Below are 15,275 nucleotides of genomic sequence, written 5' to 3' on the forward strand. Positions count from 1 at the left end.
GTGTGTAAAGAAATATTTGTGTGGGAAGGAGAGGAAAAAAGCCCAGTAACAACTGAGACATCCAGTGCAATTTGATTGTGGCTGGGTGCAGCCTTGCTGGGGAGCATTGGAGCAGGGATCCAAGTTATCCCTTATTTTTTTGTGGATGCTGGCAGAGTGAGATTTGCAAGAAGCACACAAGGTGTTGGGCAGGCTGGGGAGCCTGACTCCGCTTCTGATGCTCCCTACCCAGGCAGAGCTGCTGCCAGGCTGGATGGTGTGCAGCCAGGCTTCACTGACTCCTTGGGGGACTCCTGATCCACCTGGGGTATCTAGACAGTGAGTGAATTGGGAGGGTCTAGCACCAGCAGTGGGCTTGTACTTTAAAAACCAGTTAACTGAATTCCATCTTCTCTGTTTCTGGCTCTTTCTTTACAGAAGTGAGAAATCCAGCTCCTGAAAGTGCTCCACTACTGATAAAACTATGGCAGGGATTCCACTGCATTTTCCTGTCTGGTTTTATTCAAATGCATGAATAGCTAAAGTGTGTTATGCTATTCTCCATGCCTCACCATTCATATTTTTACTTTCCTTTGCTGTGCTGTCTTTTGTGCATAGGACAGGAAGGCAGAAAAGGCTTGAAACATTGTGCCAATGCCCCTGAAGATTAGGCTGTTTCTACTTTATTGGCTGAGAAGGGCTAGATAACAGAAGTTTGATGTGAAGGTTCTTTGAATTGTCAAGATCTGTGGATACCCTGGTTTAAATTAGGGTTGTGAAATACATGCTGTTGAAATTTCTAGGATTCTATTTATTTACTTTAGCTTGTAGTCTCTGAAATGTGTGCTCAATGCCTTCAACTAGAAAACGCCCTTTAAAATATGCTGAAGAGATAAAAAATTTGATGGCGAACTGAAGGATTAAATTTGCTTCATTGGCTTGGGGAGAGTTGCTGTGATTTTACATTACATCTACTCACAGTTCTTCATTCCCTCAGTAGCTGCTAACTAATGCATTCATTTTGTGTGTCTCTTTTAATTGTCAGAGTAGTTAAATTGATAATATAGCTCTTACAGCATAAAGAAAATGTTTGTATAGATGGAAAGCAAATCTGCTAAGTGTCTCTGTGTTTGTTTTTTTTTTATATGTAGCTAGGTTATTTAGATATTATCAATAAATCTCACTACAACTTGATTAGAATTTTAGGAACCACACATTTTTTTGCTAATGCAAAAATGTGAGCTTGATACTGAAGCTGTCTTTAGATGTAAACATGAATTTTAAACTAAAAGTTGCAGGAATTAAGTAATTTCCAGACCTACCCCAGTTCATCTTCCTTGAAGTTGGTTTACAGTGTGCCAATGTTCTCCAGAGCAAGTTCATCAATGCTAAAGGCATGCAGCAAATGCACAGTCCGTCCTTGGATGACCACACTTTACTTGGGAGTGGTCACACTGGGGACAGCTTGGTTTATGCACATTTGATAACATTGTAATGGGGATATTTCTAATTGAAGAAATGATTCTTCAAAGTGCAGTGCAGGTTTTCAGTGGTGTGGTGGAGGCAACCCTTGGCAGGCAATGAGAAAGAGATGTGTGTGATGGGATGGGGAACTTCCAGAGGAATTGAGTATCTTTCCACAGTGATCAGCAGTAGGATGTGACCTAAAGGCAGCAATGAAGCAAGAGGTACCAAACACAGCTGCTGATGTACAGCTGTGTCTATGGGTATCTTGGTGTGGGTCAGAGGTTGCCATGCTGGTGTTCAGCTCCTGTGATGTGTCAGATTGCTCAGAAACTTTGCTGTGGGTACTTGGTGGAAAGATCTGCTTGTTGCTGTGCTGCCATGGCTAATAGTGGTAGTAGACACATCCAAGTTTGGCTGTTTCTGGTAGGCTGAGAACCCTGCAGGAGTGATAGGGAAAGAGGGTCAGAAAGGGATTCTTGGTGGTACAGTGGCAGGGAAGAGGTCAGGACGTTTGCCCCAAGGAGGAAAACCCTATTTGTATACCACAGAGTATTGACAGATGATACAATCTCTCTAAAATTTGAGCAGCCCCCCTTATCTTTTCAGTTCTTAAGGACAATGGGAAATAAGCTGCCCACTCTGCAGCTCTACCCTTGTTGCTCTGTTTCCCACAGTCATCAGCAAAAAATGTTTGGGGTGTTTCAGGCAGGATCCAACTGTGCCTTGCTATTATTTTAGTGTCACTGAAAACATTGCTGAATTTTAAATTAAACTACTTGAACTCTCAGTATGTAAGAATTTTCCTTAAAAATTGTGCTTTGGGCTGAAATGCATCATTCTTGTTTTCAGGCCAAAGGCAAAATACTTTCAGAACACTTGATTAAAATTCCATGCAACTGGCTGAGTTCTTGAGTATTAATGGCAGTACAGAAGAGAACTTGTTAAAATATTGTTTTCTGTTTCCCCCTTGTTTTTTGGGTACTTAAAATTACACTTTTTCAGGAATTTAACCCGAGTGACACAAATGCTTTTGAATTTCATTTCAAATAATGAAATAAGAATTTGCACATGGTGAGAGTTTGAAGCATAAAAAATGTGCAACAATTGACTTGGTATGAATTTTTTTCAATAGTTGCAGTTTGTGCCCTGTACATTTGTTAAACTGGAGATCAGCAGATGCAAGACCAAACAAAGCATGGTGATTTGCAGTTTTACTTTGTTGCCTAGAGTAAAACGCCTAGGAAAAAAATAGTAGCAAGATATATTTTACTTTTTACAAAGAGCAGAAAGCTACCTCTATCATGTTAAACAGTTGGTTACTACTGAAATAAAATTTTAAAAAATTGCCAAAAATACCCCAATAGGTTTTTCCCAATTAATCTTGAAAATTAGACATTGCTAAATCTTGTCAGTAGAGATCGGGGAATGACCAAGCTTTGCATGTCCTTGGGGTTACACAGTTGCAAATCCTTTCAAGTCCATTCAAGCTGGAGGAAATGTGCTTCCTTCTACCCAGGAAGATCTGGCACTGATACAGGGCTGTATATGCCCTGATAATGGTTTTGTGCCTGTTGGAATGAAAACATTTTTCTTCCGTGTCTGAAAACAGGAGAGCTGGTAGTTCTGAGATGCCAAAACCTCTTGAACTTGAAATAGTTTTTGTTAATAAATGGAAAAATTCTACTTAATTTAAATAGAAATTTGGCTTCATCTAACACAGCTGCAATTTCTAACATTAAGGAAGTGACAAATCTTTTTTTTTTTAATTAAGAAAATGAAATAAAGTTTGGATTTGTGTACAGGTAGTCATTAACAAACTTTCACTAAGTGAAAAATACATTTCAGACTTCCTTTGTAGTGCACCTACGTCATTTATGATCACAAGGTGATGCCAACTGTCTCAAGGGCATTTCTGACTGTTTTAACCTTCTTAGTGTTTGCACAGGGCAAAAAGCAGTAACTTTTTGTTTGATTGTGGTACTGAGTCACAGTACCAAAGTGAGTGGGACCTCTAAGCCTTTAAAATTCTTCTCAAGCTCAGGTCTCCTAGAGTTTGCTAGTGATAAATGGAAGTTTAGAATCAGAAGACAGCTAATAGATACTTGGATCATAAGTTCCTTTTTATTATAATGAATGATTTGGTGTGCAGACTGAAGCTGCACATTTATACAGGCAAATTTAATTAGGATTAAACCCAAGAGGATTTTCATTTACTAGACAGTTGCTTCAGGTTGAAAACTGGTGATAGAAAAGAAGTTCAGGGGGAGATATTATTTAAGGAATCATATTAAGGAGGCATGAGGGAAGTCTGCTATGGATCCTACATCAGTAGGAACAAAAATGTTTCATTTTGTTGGTATTGGGGCACATCATAAGTGACAAGCGACTGAGGTCCCTAGTCTTTGACATGCCAGTCACACTGCCAGTGCTTCTGCTATGTTGCTCTAAGCTAATACTATGTCTTAGGCAGCATATAAGCAAAACTGACAAGACACTGAAGTCTTTAATAGCTGTGGCTTGTATTTACTTCAGGTTTGAGCAAAGATTGTTCCCAACTGATGACTTCAGAAAAAAAGCTAGTGTACCGGTAAAAGAAAGAACAACCCCCAAACCAACAAGCACAATGATGCAGACTCCTCAACGTGTGGAAAAAGCTTTGGGTGAACAAGAAAGAACTAATTTCATGGTCTGGCAGGTTTGTTGTTCCTTGGCAGCCTGCCCATCTGTCAACTTGTGGCTCTTTTGCTTTGGTGTAAATGCTGTGACAATTTCTGGGCAGATTCTTGAACTGGCCAACAGCATACAAAAAATCAATACTTGCAAGACATGACTTGACAGAAGAAATATTGATTATAGTTTGGAAATGCATGATAGAATACTCAAAATGACTTACCTTTCATATCAAGTTGTACTGTCTGATGCTGAAAACTAGCATGAAATCTAGGTTTTTTTTATTCCACTACTCCTTAGTTTGTGCTGATCGAAATAAGCAGTAAGTTACTGTCAACATTGAAGGTATTAGAAATACCTGTGATAGATTTTTTTATTTTTCCCCAGGAACTAATTTTTTTTCCTCAAATCCCTGAAATTTGTGAAAGGAACAAGCCATAATACTAGGAACCACGTTCAAGGTTGGGATGTAATCTATGAAACCTATTGAATTCATCAGTGTTTTCTCTGCTCAGGCTGTCAAAGATGATGTGCACTCCTTTGGGAAACAAGGAAGCACATTTATAGGAATGTCTGGTTGGGGCTGAAAACTTGAACTTCTTCAGTTTCAAGCATCTGCACCCTGACCATGTCTTTGCAGCCTTATCCTCTCCTTAGTTTTCCAATCATTTTGTATATAGCATGCTTCATACACTTTGAAATTTAAATATTTTTTTTTTAGAACCCAGGTTTTCTGCCTTCCTTTGGAAAAGAAAAAGCACTTTTTTAAAACCTTGTTCAAATTCTGTTAGATTGGGCCCATCAGCCTGGCTATATGCTGGTGCTTGGGAATTTTAAGGAAGACATGTAAGTTATGCCAGACACTTGCTCCTTAACCTTCACAAACTATATTGAGGAAACTAGTTGTGGGAGAAAAGTGCAGCTGGTGTTCATTCTTGACTGAGCAAACTTTTACTTACGTTGGTTCCAGTCTGAGTTTCATGGAATTTTATTAATCTGTAGTGTTACGACTTTATTAACTTTATTAATTTGCAGCGTTGTAATTATTTTCAATACATTTCTGAGCACACAATACTAATTAGCACATCATCTAGCCTAAAGGAGACCACAGTAGGTAAAATGCTTTTGCTGTAGTATCCTGTCTGCATTATGGCCCTCATTAATAATGCTGAGTGCACATAAGCAGCTGCAGAAAAAAATATTTGGCAGAGAAGACTTTGCCATTTAGAAGAAGGGGCAAGGTTTTGTCCTCTGTAGCTTGTTTGTGCTCTAACAGCTTGTGGAGTTCAAACAGAGTGTTTTTTGTCACATTAACTGGTGTAATGAACTTGTTTTGTTGTCCTTTTTTCTGGGGCTCCAGTTGGATTGCTTCAGTGAGTTTTGCAAAAGCTTGAGTGGATCAGAGCTGTAAAATAATCAGCAGACTGTTCTGAAAGCAAGTGGTTGAGTGTTCAGCAAATGGCTGCAAAGTAATCTGTTTTACAGATAACCTGAACTCATCCAGGGTCTGATGTGGAGTATGCTTCAACAGACCAGGATCTTTTACTTACCTTGGTGTGCAATGCAAGCAGAACAGCAGTACCTGGAAAAAATACAAAACTTATTCTCATGTGTGTTAACAAAACTGTCAAGAGTTTAAGAAGTTATTCTACTCCAGTTGGCGCTGATGTGGTCTGAGGATCCAGACTGTTGGAAAAATGCAAGCTGCCAAGAACTCAAAGGATAAGAAGTTTAGAAGATGGACTGTAGAAAGATTGAGAGGATTGTTTACATAGTCTGGAAAAGGGTGTGTGATAACAGCTCAGGTAAACAAAAGTTGTAATCAAGATCATGACTGATGATGAATGCAGCAAAGAGGACTGAAAATTTGTAACTTTTAAAGTAATAAAGTGTCAGAATAGACTTGTCAAGGATGTTGAGGAATAGCCTCGTTGGAAGCTCTTGAGAACAGACAAACTTAGTGTGTTCTTACATTAAAAGCTGATTAAATTAAATAAATGTAATCTTCACTATCTAGTATTTCTGTGATTGATTCATTAGCTTTGCTCTACAGCATGAGAAGAAATAGAGAATAGGTTTTAGGAAAAGATAATGCTCTGTCATGGTAGAGGTTTCTTTGAAAACTGAAGTAGTTTTATTTAAATATTACAAATTAAAATTTACAGATGTTCTGCTAAAAAACCCTAAACATATTACATAGTTAAATCCTGTAAACTTGATGTTTTGCTAGCAGAAATTCTCCTCTCTGTTGAGCTACAAAAACAGGAGCGATGAGTTTCAAAATAATTTTTAACTAGTGGCTTGCTACCTAACCTTACTGTGTAAACTGTGGTGAAGCTTTCAGCTTTTCAAGTGGGCTAATGCTGCAGCTAACACACTTTAGGCAATGTCTCCACAAAGTGGATTATAAGGCAGGTTGAGTGGTAAACCCACATTTCTTGCTGACTGTAAGAACAGAGAATTAGTATCTTAATTCCTGTAGTTGGAAGTTAATAATTTCAGCCCATTTATTTTAGGGAAACCAGACTAGATATTTGATGTGATTACAGGGTAGGATTCTGATGAAAGTGTATAGAGAAGGTTAAACTAGGGGCGCTTGTTGGTAAAATATAATGAGGGTAAATCTATTGAGCAGGCTAGGAATCTGAACCCAAGCCTCATAGTTCCAGGGTTTTTATTTAGTAAACTCATTTAATCCTAAACTTGAATAAAACAGAACAACTAAATTAAATCTGTGCTATTGAAAACAGTCTGAGAATGTTACCAAGAATGTGACCTCAACTTCTTTGTGTAATGCTATTACGTATTCTATACATTCTAATACTGTGACATTTTATTACATTTTGTCTTTAGTCTATTTGGTTCTCCTGAAGTGCATCAAACTATTCTGAACTGTGTACTCTGTGTATGTTTTCAGTGAAGGGAGAATCCATTGCTTGTGAGCAAACGTCATCATTCCCAGCTTGTTATGAGCTGCTGGTTGCCTTTATGTTTTTAAAAAATGCTAACTTGCAAATGAGATTAGACCCCTTCAAGTATTTCTGTGTTCTGAAAAATTACACAATAAAAGCTCATTGTTACTGAACACATCAGCTCTTTATGTTTTTTAAGTCAGATCTACTTTGTTCACTTGCAAATTACTGCTTTATTACACTCAGCACAAAAAAAGCCAAAATACTTGGAGAGCAATCAGGCTGTTGGCATTGCTGAATGTCTCGATGTTGCTCACTGAAGTCTGGTTTAGAGTCCTCATTGTATACACTGATGAGCAATCCAGAAAACTTTCTGAACTCAGTCCTTGGCTTGCTTCATATAATCTTTTGTGTTCATTTCCCATTAGTTTGTCTTCTTTTAAAAAGAACCCCAAGAAACCCCTCCCTAATTTAGTTAGCTTTCTAGAAATATCAGACAGATCAGTGAATCTGGATTCAGGAAGAAGTTGTCTTAAACGTGGCATTTCTGAAAGAGTTTTGCCATCCTTACTGCGTTGACCTTCATACCAAAATGTATTATCTTTATTGTGCTTTTGAATATATTTGGTGGTGTAGTGAATCCCATGTAGAATAGAACTCTCATGTGCATGCTTCTGTTTGTGCAGCAGTTTGTAAAATAAATGATTTTAATCAGCTATGCCTCTTCAGGGAAGATTTTTATTCTTGGGACTGTCTTCCTTCACATACTGTTTGTAATAAGTAGTTTTACCCTATCACACTGTGAGGATTCATACAGTTAAACATGGTCAAAACCACAGATCATGCATGTGTTTTGCCAAAATGCACAAATCCACTTATCTTCTACCCAAAACCCAGTGATTAAATATTATTAGTTTTCTGATTGAACAAAATCATTAATCAGAAAATGCAATTGGAGTTTCGTTCAGATATAGCTGTATAAAATGCAGCCAAGGGTCCTACATTGAGAAAACTTAAATAGAAGGCAAAAAAGAATGTCTAAAAAGCCTTCGATAGATGGCACAAAAATGCATATGATTTCCATATTTGCATTTAATGATGGATCTGTGCTGTGGGCTGAGCATGGAGAGTAGACTGCACTGATGCTGCTCTACATGGACACGATATCTGAGCTGGACAAAATGCCCAGTAAGCCTAGATATGTCAGACTCATTGCACAGTACTATGGAATGATTATAATTGCTGTGCTCTGCTTGTGTGCTGTAAATCAGGTGTATCCAGAATGAAGCCAGAAATATGTGTTGATGGCAGTTAGAATTACCAGAATCCTGCAAATGTCCCAAATCCTTGAAATGGTGAGAACTTCTATATATGTAACAAAGATAAAGCTTACAAACCCACAAAGAATTAACTTGAGTCCCCAGGAAAGATGGTGATATTTACATCAGCAACGAGGAGCTTCTGAGGACTTCTGTATAATCTGGTTTAAAGAAGAATAATTCCCAAAGAAATGTAGGCTGTATGCTCGACCATTAACTTTACAATAGAAGGATAGCTGTCCTGGCTAGAGATGTCTTTTACTTAAGCAATACCTGCATGAATATCAGTACTTTGTATCTGCACCAATAAGCTGCATGCTCCACCTGTCCCTGTTACTTTGAGGAATCCGAGTCAATAGGCATATTGAAGCACATAAAATAGAAATTGCCTCATCCACCTTAAAGCTTTTTGCCTGTCTTCTTTTCCCCTGGCATTCTCCATGCTGACCAACTGTTCATCATTTGAAAATGTTACAACTGGCTTTATTATGAACAGGACTTTTTCCTAAGTTTTGCTGAAATGCTGATGCTATGTCCTTCACCATAAGGTCTGCCTGCTAGCTGTACAACAAATCCCTCTAACTTCATAATTACTTGTAATTTCTTGACAGATTGATTAGCGTAGAGTGTGGATGCGACAAATTCTGCACTGTCCACATTGCAGGTCACCTTAGTAGGAATGTAATTCCCTCCATTTCCTCTGAGCTTGAGGTCTTTTGTCTCTCTAGGAAAGCTCTGAATGACATAATTCTGACAATACCCACTCATATTTTCAGTTCTCCCATACTGAGTTTTAATCATGCATCTGGCTAAAACCAAGTCCTTACAAATGAGAGCAACTTGTTTGAACTTCTAATGAAAACATTGTGCTTAGCTTTTTGTGCTGAGCGGTAGTGAACCAATTGTTATTTTTTCTCAAGGTCAAATTAACATCTACACACTTCATTTTCTGGCATTGGGGTGTGTGCAAATCTCTGGTTTGAGGCAAATGAGCATCTGAGTAGCTGGAAAATAATGAAGGAGTTCACCTTACCATGAAAAGAGCTGGCCAGCAGTTAGAAGTAAATGAGTTTAGTTTAAAAATTCTTCCAGCCTTTCTCAGGACCACCATAGTCTCTTGCAAAATGCTGAGCAGTAATTCCCATACTTTTGCATGGAGCACTTGCCTTCCTTTCTAGTGGGAATAATTTAATAAATCCAGTTTAATCTATCATTTGTGCTGTACTTTAGATAGAAAACCTTGAAAGTTAAATGAATGAAGGGTCTAGAGGATAAGTCCTATGAGGAGGGACTGAGAGGGCTGGGGTTGTTTAGCCTGGAGGAAAGGAGGCTCAGGAGGGGCTTTATCACTCTCTGTAACTACCTGAAAAGGAGGGTGTTGCCAGGTGAGGGTCTATTCTCCCAGGCAACAAGTAATAGAATGAAGGGACATACACTTAAGCTGTGCCTGGGGAGATTCAGGTTTGACCTCAGGATCAGAATTTCTTCATGGGAATAGTTGTTAAACATGGGAAATGAACAGCCCAGGGAAGTGGTGGAGTCACTGTCCCTGGAGGTATTCAAGGTATTCATTCTGTGTGGCACTTGGTGTCATGGTCCACAATGTGGTAATCAGTTAGAGGTTAGACTTGATGGTCTCAGAGGTCCTTTCCTAAAGACTAAATGATGCTCTGATGGCCTTAAAAATGCAAATATCATTGCTAAAATTTCAGTTTAATGAAATCTGTTATCTTCTGATGGAGTTTTATGTCAGTTACAGCCACTGGCATTTCACACCAAGACATGATGACAGGCCCCTGTTTATCTATAAATGGCTCACTTAAGTGATTGATTCTTTGGTTGATCATCTTTATCATACCTACTGCTTCCTACAAGGCATAAAAATATCTTAGCAGATGTTTGGTTTCCTGTTTTTTTGGGGGCAGGGGGAGGGTGAAGAAGTGAGGGAGAAAGGAGATTGGCAGAGCAGCATCTAAGAGCTTTTGAATTCCTGACTCTGAGTACCTGGCTCTCCTTAGTAAAAGAATCAAGGGGAGCAATGTTCTTTGAAGATGCAACTAATTTATTTGAAATTTACCTTTTTTCAATTTCATTTGTTACAGATGCTTATTGTTTCCTAATAAATCATCTCCGACACTGTTCTTGATCTTTCCTGAAATCAGTGGCTGCACCTCTGCAGTTTGCCTTAAAATTGAATTGTGGGAAAGAGATTCAGAGGTGAACATAATCAACTAGGATTTGAAGAGATGCAGTACTTTGCGGGACAATGCTAACAACCTCTTGCTTTCATTTGTGTCCTGGGGCAAATCTCCAGTGCAACTCACTTGGATTGAAGTGCTTTATTTTTATGTCTGTGGGACCCAGAAAATAGTGTTGCTATTCCTTTGGCACAAGTCTGTTGACTGGTGGTTGTTGGAGGCAAATTATTTCACTGTAGCAAATGGAAAGAAATGGCAGGGCTATTGTATAATGTGAGTGAAGGTCATGGGTGACCTGGGAAGTAATGGATAGCTCTTGAAGACAGGCTGGTAGACCTCTGCATGAACAATAATTAATACTGAATAAGAAAGATTTCATATCATTGGAGAGCAGTGTTAAAAAAGGTACCCTCTTCAACCACTGAGCATTCTTGTAGGAGTAGGAAAACAGAGGCAGCATTTTTTCTTTGGCTCCAGCTTTACATCTGGAGATGCACTGCACACATACTCCACAACGTGAGAGAAGCCTGTGCAGAAAATATCTTACTGGCAGAAGAGCCTCACTAGAGTAGTCATTAGGATGTCTTTAGCATCCTCATCTGCATCAGATTTAGGTGTAATGAGAACAAGGCATCTGACCTAGTCTGGATTTAACATAAATGAAGTCGGGATTCAAAAAAATACAAAGCTCCATCTCTCTCCTATTAAATTTCAAGTATAGCACAATTGAAAATACACACTTTGTTATTCATACGGTGGTGCAGAGGGTTAGAATTTAGCCAAATTTTCAATAGCTGAAGGCAAGTCTTAAATAACACAAACTTTTCTCCAGGATTTCTAAGGTAATACAATTACTGCCAAAGGTGCTTGAAAGGAATATTGAATGTAGCCTTGTTGAATCACAGAATTGTTAGGGTTGGAAGGGACTTTTGGAGGTCATTTGGTCCAATGACACTGCCAAGGCAGGGTCACCATGAACATATAACACAGGAACTTGTTCAGGTGGGTTTTGTGTGTCTCCAGAGGGAGACTCCATAACCCCTCTGGGCAGCCTGTTCATTGCACTGCCACCCTCAGTGTGAAGAAGTTCTTCCTTATGCTGAGGTGAAACTTCTGTTTTAGTCTATGGCCATCACTCCTTGTCCTGTTGCTGAAGAGTGCTGAAAAGAGCTTGGAACCCTCCCCTTGGCACCCGGCTTTGAGATATTTATATGTATAGGCAGCTAAGGAAAGCAAAACTTTATTATTGCAGTCTCTTTTGATGTATATTGTGTATAATGAAGTAAGAGAATTCATGCAGTTTTACTAGTAGAATAGGAATATGTTTTCACAAATCTGGCTTGATTTTTGGTTTTTTCAGATTTCCTTTTAATAGAAGCCAAATGATTGTAATACCGTACTATTGCAACACAAGCAATTCCTGTGGCATTTTTCATGTGCCATACCTACTCTCTAGATTTTATTTTAGCCCACTGGATTTAATCTCTAAAGACAGGACTCCTCTTTCCAAAATTGCTTCTTTTTCAGAGTTACTTATGAGTGGAAATGGAGTATCTTTGTTACACCATAACCATGCAAGAAATAAAAGTTTTTAGCTCATGAGGGACAGCTGGAAGCTGATTGAGAAACTGTGCTTAACTTCTGTCACAGACAGTATTCTAGAAATTTTATCGTCAGCCTCCAAAACAAAGTAAAACATTACTCCTTTTCGAAAAAGAGCAGGATTTCTGGTCTGGTAACTGTAATCTTGAAATTTAGTCTGTTGTTACGTTATTCCAGTGCAGAAAAGCAAAACTATTTGAAAGTACACTGAAGTGTTTGTATAAAGATTAATAAGTGGCAAGCAAAATATCCCTTAGACTTTACAGAGACTGCAGAAGAAGCCTGTAGCAAAGTTCTAAAGTTCAGTCCTTAAATTTTTCAAGTCTGGTGTGTCCTGTTCAGGCCAGTGGTGCTGCTGCTGCAAAGAGCTTGTGTAAAATGCTGATTTCCACACCAGCTGAGTGTGTGCTCTATACGCCCACTTTGATTCTGGCAGTGCGCCAGTTGTCCCCCAGAGTTTGATCAATTCACTGTGCAAGGGAAGGTTTAGTAACTGGGAGAGTTGGGTGGCAAACTCCTGTGTTCCTCAGTATAAAGCATCCAAATGTGGAGCGAAATAACAGGGATACTGCTGTCAGGGTGTCAACTTTGCATGCCTTACAATGTGACTGATAAACCTTATTTCTTTCAAGGCCTGTTTCCTGCCATTTTGAACCTGGCCAGCAATGCTCACATCTCCACCAATGCCACCTGTGGAGAGAAGGGACCAGAGATGTTCTGCAAACTGGTGGAGCACGTCCCTGGACGGCCCCTGCGCAACGCCCAGTGCCGCGTTTGTGACAGTCACAGTGCCAATCCCAAAGGCAAGCTTCACATGTTTTGGATTTTGTTTGTTTCATGAGTTTGTGTCTTTTTTTAACCCTTCCCCTTGAATATAGAGTGTATTGGAGTCAAATATGTTTTGGTTTTAGTCTGTCTACTCTGTGAGTGCAATTACCTTGGAGCAAAAGGCTGACAAAGTGTGAGCGCCGTGTATCACCACTGAGCACTGTAAGATCCAGTGACAACCTTTTTGTCTGAGGGCAGATTTCAGCCTTCACTTCTTTATGACAGGAAGAGATTGTTCTTCATGTGAAACAAATGTGCTGGGTCAGAAGAGCTAAGTGAGATTTATTTTCAAGAGATGTTTAATTTTTTTGCTTTGAAACAGAGCAGCACCCAATTTCCAGTGCCATCGATGGTACCAATAACTGGTGGCAGAGTCCCAGCATTCAGAATGGAAGGCAATACCACTGGGTCACCATCACCTTGGATTTAAGGCAGGTGAGTAACATTTATGGGAGTATCATTAAATGGATGTAGGATACAAGCCAATACAAATTGATTGCAGCTCTTTGTTTAGATTAAACAAAAACAGTTTTTAGTGAAAACTATCATCTGTGTTCTTTCTGTCTTGGTAACCAATTCCATCTGTACCAGTTCATTTGTCTTGGTAACTTTCCTCTGCCTAACCTTCTGTCTTTCTCCCAGGCTTCTGTCTTTCCCCCAGCACTCCTATGATATTGTTTTCCTCCACCTTTTATTTCTTAAAAGTTACTTGAAGTCTGTGTTTTCAAGAACTTATTTTTAAACAGGAATATTTTCAGGGTATTGGACAAAGCACATATTTTATATGTGAGGATGCATCTGACTGATTCCGATCATCATCTTGTTGGGAGGAGCACTGGAAAAACATGTTCTAAACTATATCTTCTAAGAACATTTGCTGTCTGCTGTTTTGCAGAGCTGGAGTTTGAATTTCTGAAACAGTGATTTGTGACCCTGGGGAGTCTGGAACTGTCTGGGCAAAAGTTGTTTCCCCTGTTTTGGCGACTCTGTAAGGCCAAACTTGGAGGGATTTATCATTCTTAGACAGGAGCATGCTAAACTGTACAGGGCATTTGCTAATTTATAAGTTTGTCTGCTAGACACGAGAATCAGAACTCTCCTACCCTGCTCCAAGAATAGATAAAGTAATTGGTGAAGAGGTTAATTTTTCTTGCTTTTTCTGGTTGTTTTGCTTTGAACAGATCTATGTGCTGGCCTACCTAAGTTATTTAAAAATCATAGCTCAACAATTCCTTATTAATATGGTGATACCTCCCAACTCTAGAAGAAGCAGCTTTATTACTTACTAAGAAATGCTTACTTGAAGTGTAGAATTGGTAAGAAGCTTCTGCAGGATCTCTAGATCCTGCTTAAAAGTAATTTTAAAGATTAAAACAGTGGGTTTTACTTTGATGTTTTCCAATAAAGCATAGATTAAGCAGGTGCCTAGTTTGCTCTTTAATTAGAAAGCAGAACTGTGAGGATAATGATCACAGGGTGTCTTTTGTCTGTGACAGAAGGTTTGGATAGGAAGTTAGTGTTGTTTGAAGAGTTAACTTTGTATTTGGTTTGTAAATGGACAAACAGGAAGGAAAAATGAAGGAGGAGGAGGGGATGCCTTAGTTTTTATCCTCCTAGAACAATTTTACTTTGGAAACAGACCAGCTGAGTTGCACTCTGAATCATTTGTTCTTCAGTCATAGTGCTGTTGAGGTTTCAACAAATACATATCTTTCCTCTCCTGACTCATGCTCAGTTTCACTAATTTGATTTGAAAAGTTTCCCCTAAGGGGCCTTTCTTCTGTTTTCCCTAGAGGGTTTGAGAGAGAGAAGGCATCTAGGGCTATGCAAACTGAATGTAAATTACTGCTCTGTGAGAAAGGATTTGGTTAATAGAGATTGCTTGAAGTCAGTGAGTTATTAGAGCTGACTTGGTGTGCTTACTTGAAACGAGTCAGCACAAGTAAAGAAAACACAAAAGAAAAGCATATGAAGGACCTTAGTGATTTTAGCAATTGTTTACTTCATACATTTTTTCAGAATTACTTAGAATAGGACCTGTAGAAATATTCCTGAAAGTCAGTACCAGTGTTCAGTATAATTTGATCATTGATACATTTCGTTTGCATTTCAAGCATTGTGCATTAAATCTGTCAAGTACCATATTAAAGCAAACAAGTACATCAACTTTCCTTGCCAGAGTATAGAATATATTCACACCTTTTTGTGATGTTAAAAATCCTGTCATTATTTATGAGTGGGTTTTTTGTGCTATTATCAGAAGTTCTAGGACTAAGAGCTTCTTGGGATTATTACACAGT

At 38.8% G+C, this 15,275-nt stretch overlaps 1 protein-coding gene across 1 annotated transcript in view; it reads left to right on the forward strand.

Moving 5' to 3' along the window:
- Nucleotides 1–15,275, forward strand: part of LAMA1 (laminin subunit alpha 1) — a 98,554-nt gene that overhangs the window by 7,146 nt on the left and 76,133 nt on the right. Inside the window, exons 3-4 of the mRNA XM_066546118.1 lie at nucleotides 12,780–12,950; nucleotides 13,298–13,410. Of these exons, the coding sequence (XP_066402215.1) occupies nucleotides 12,780–12,950; nucleotides 13,298–13,410 (284 nt within the window). The remainder of the gene's footprint in view (nucleotides 1–12,779; nucleotides 12,951–13,297; nucleotides 13,411–15,275) is intronic.

The sequence above is a fragment of the Molothrus aeneus genome, chromosome 1 (assembly GCF_037042795.1).
Source record: "Molothrus aeneus isolate 106 chromosome 1, BPBGC_Maene_1.0, whole genome shotgun sequence".
Lineage (NCBI taxonomy): Eukaryota > Metazoa > Chordata > Aves > Passeriformes > Icteridae > Molothrus > Molothrus aeneus.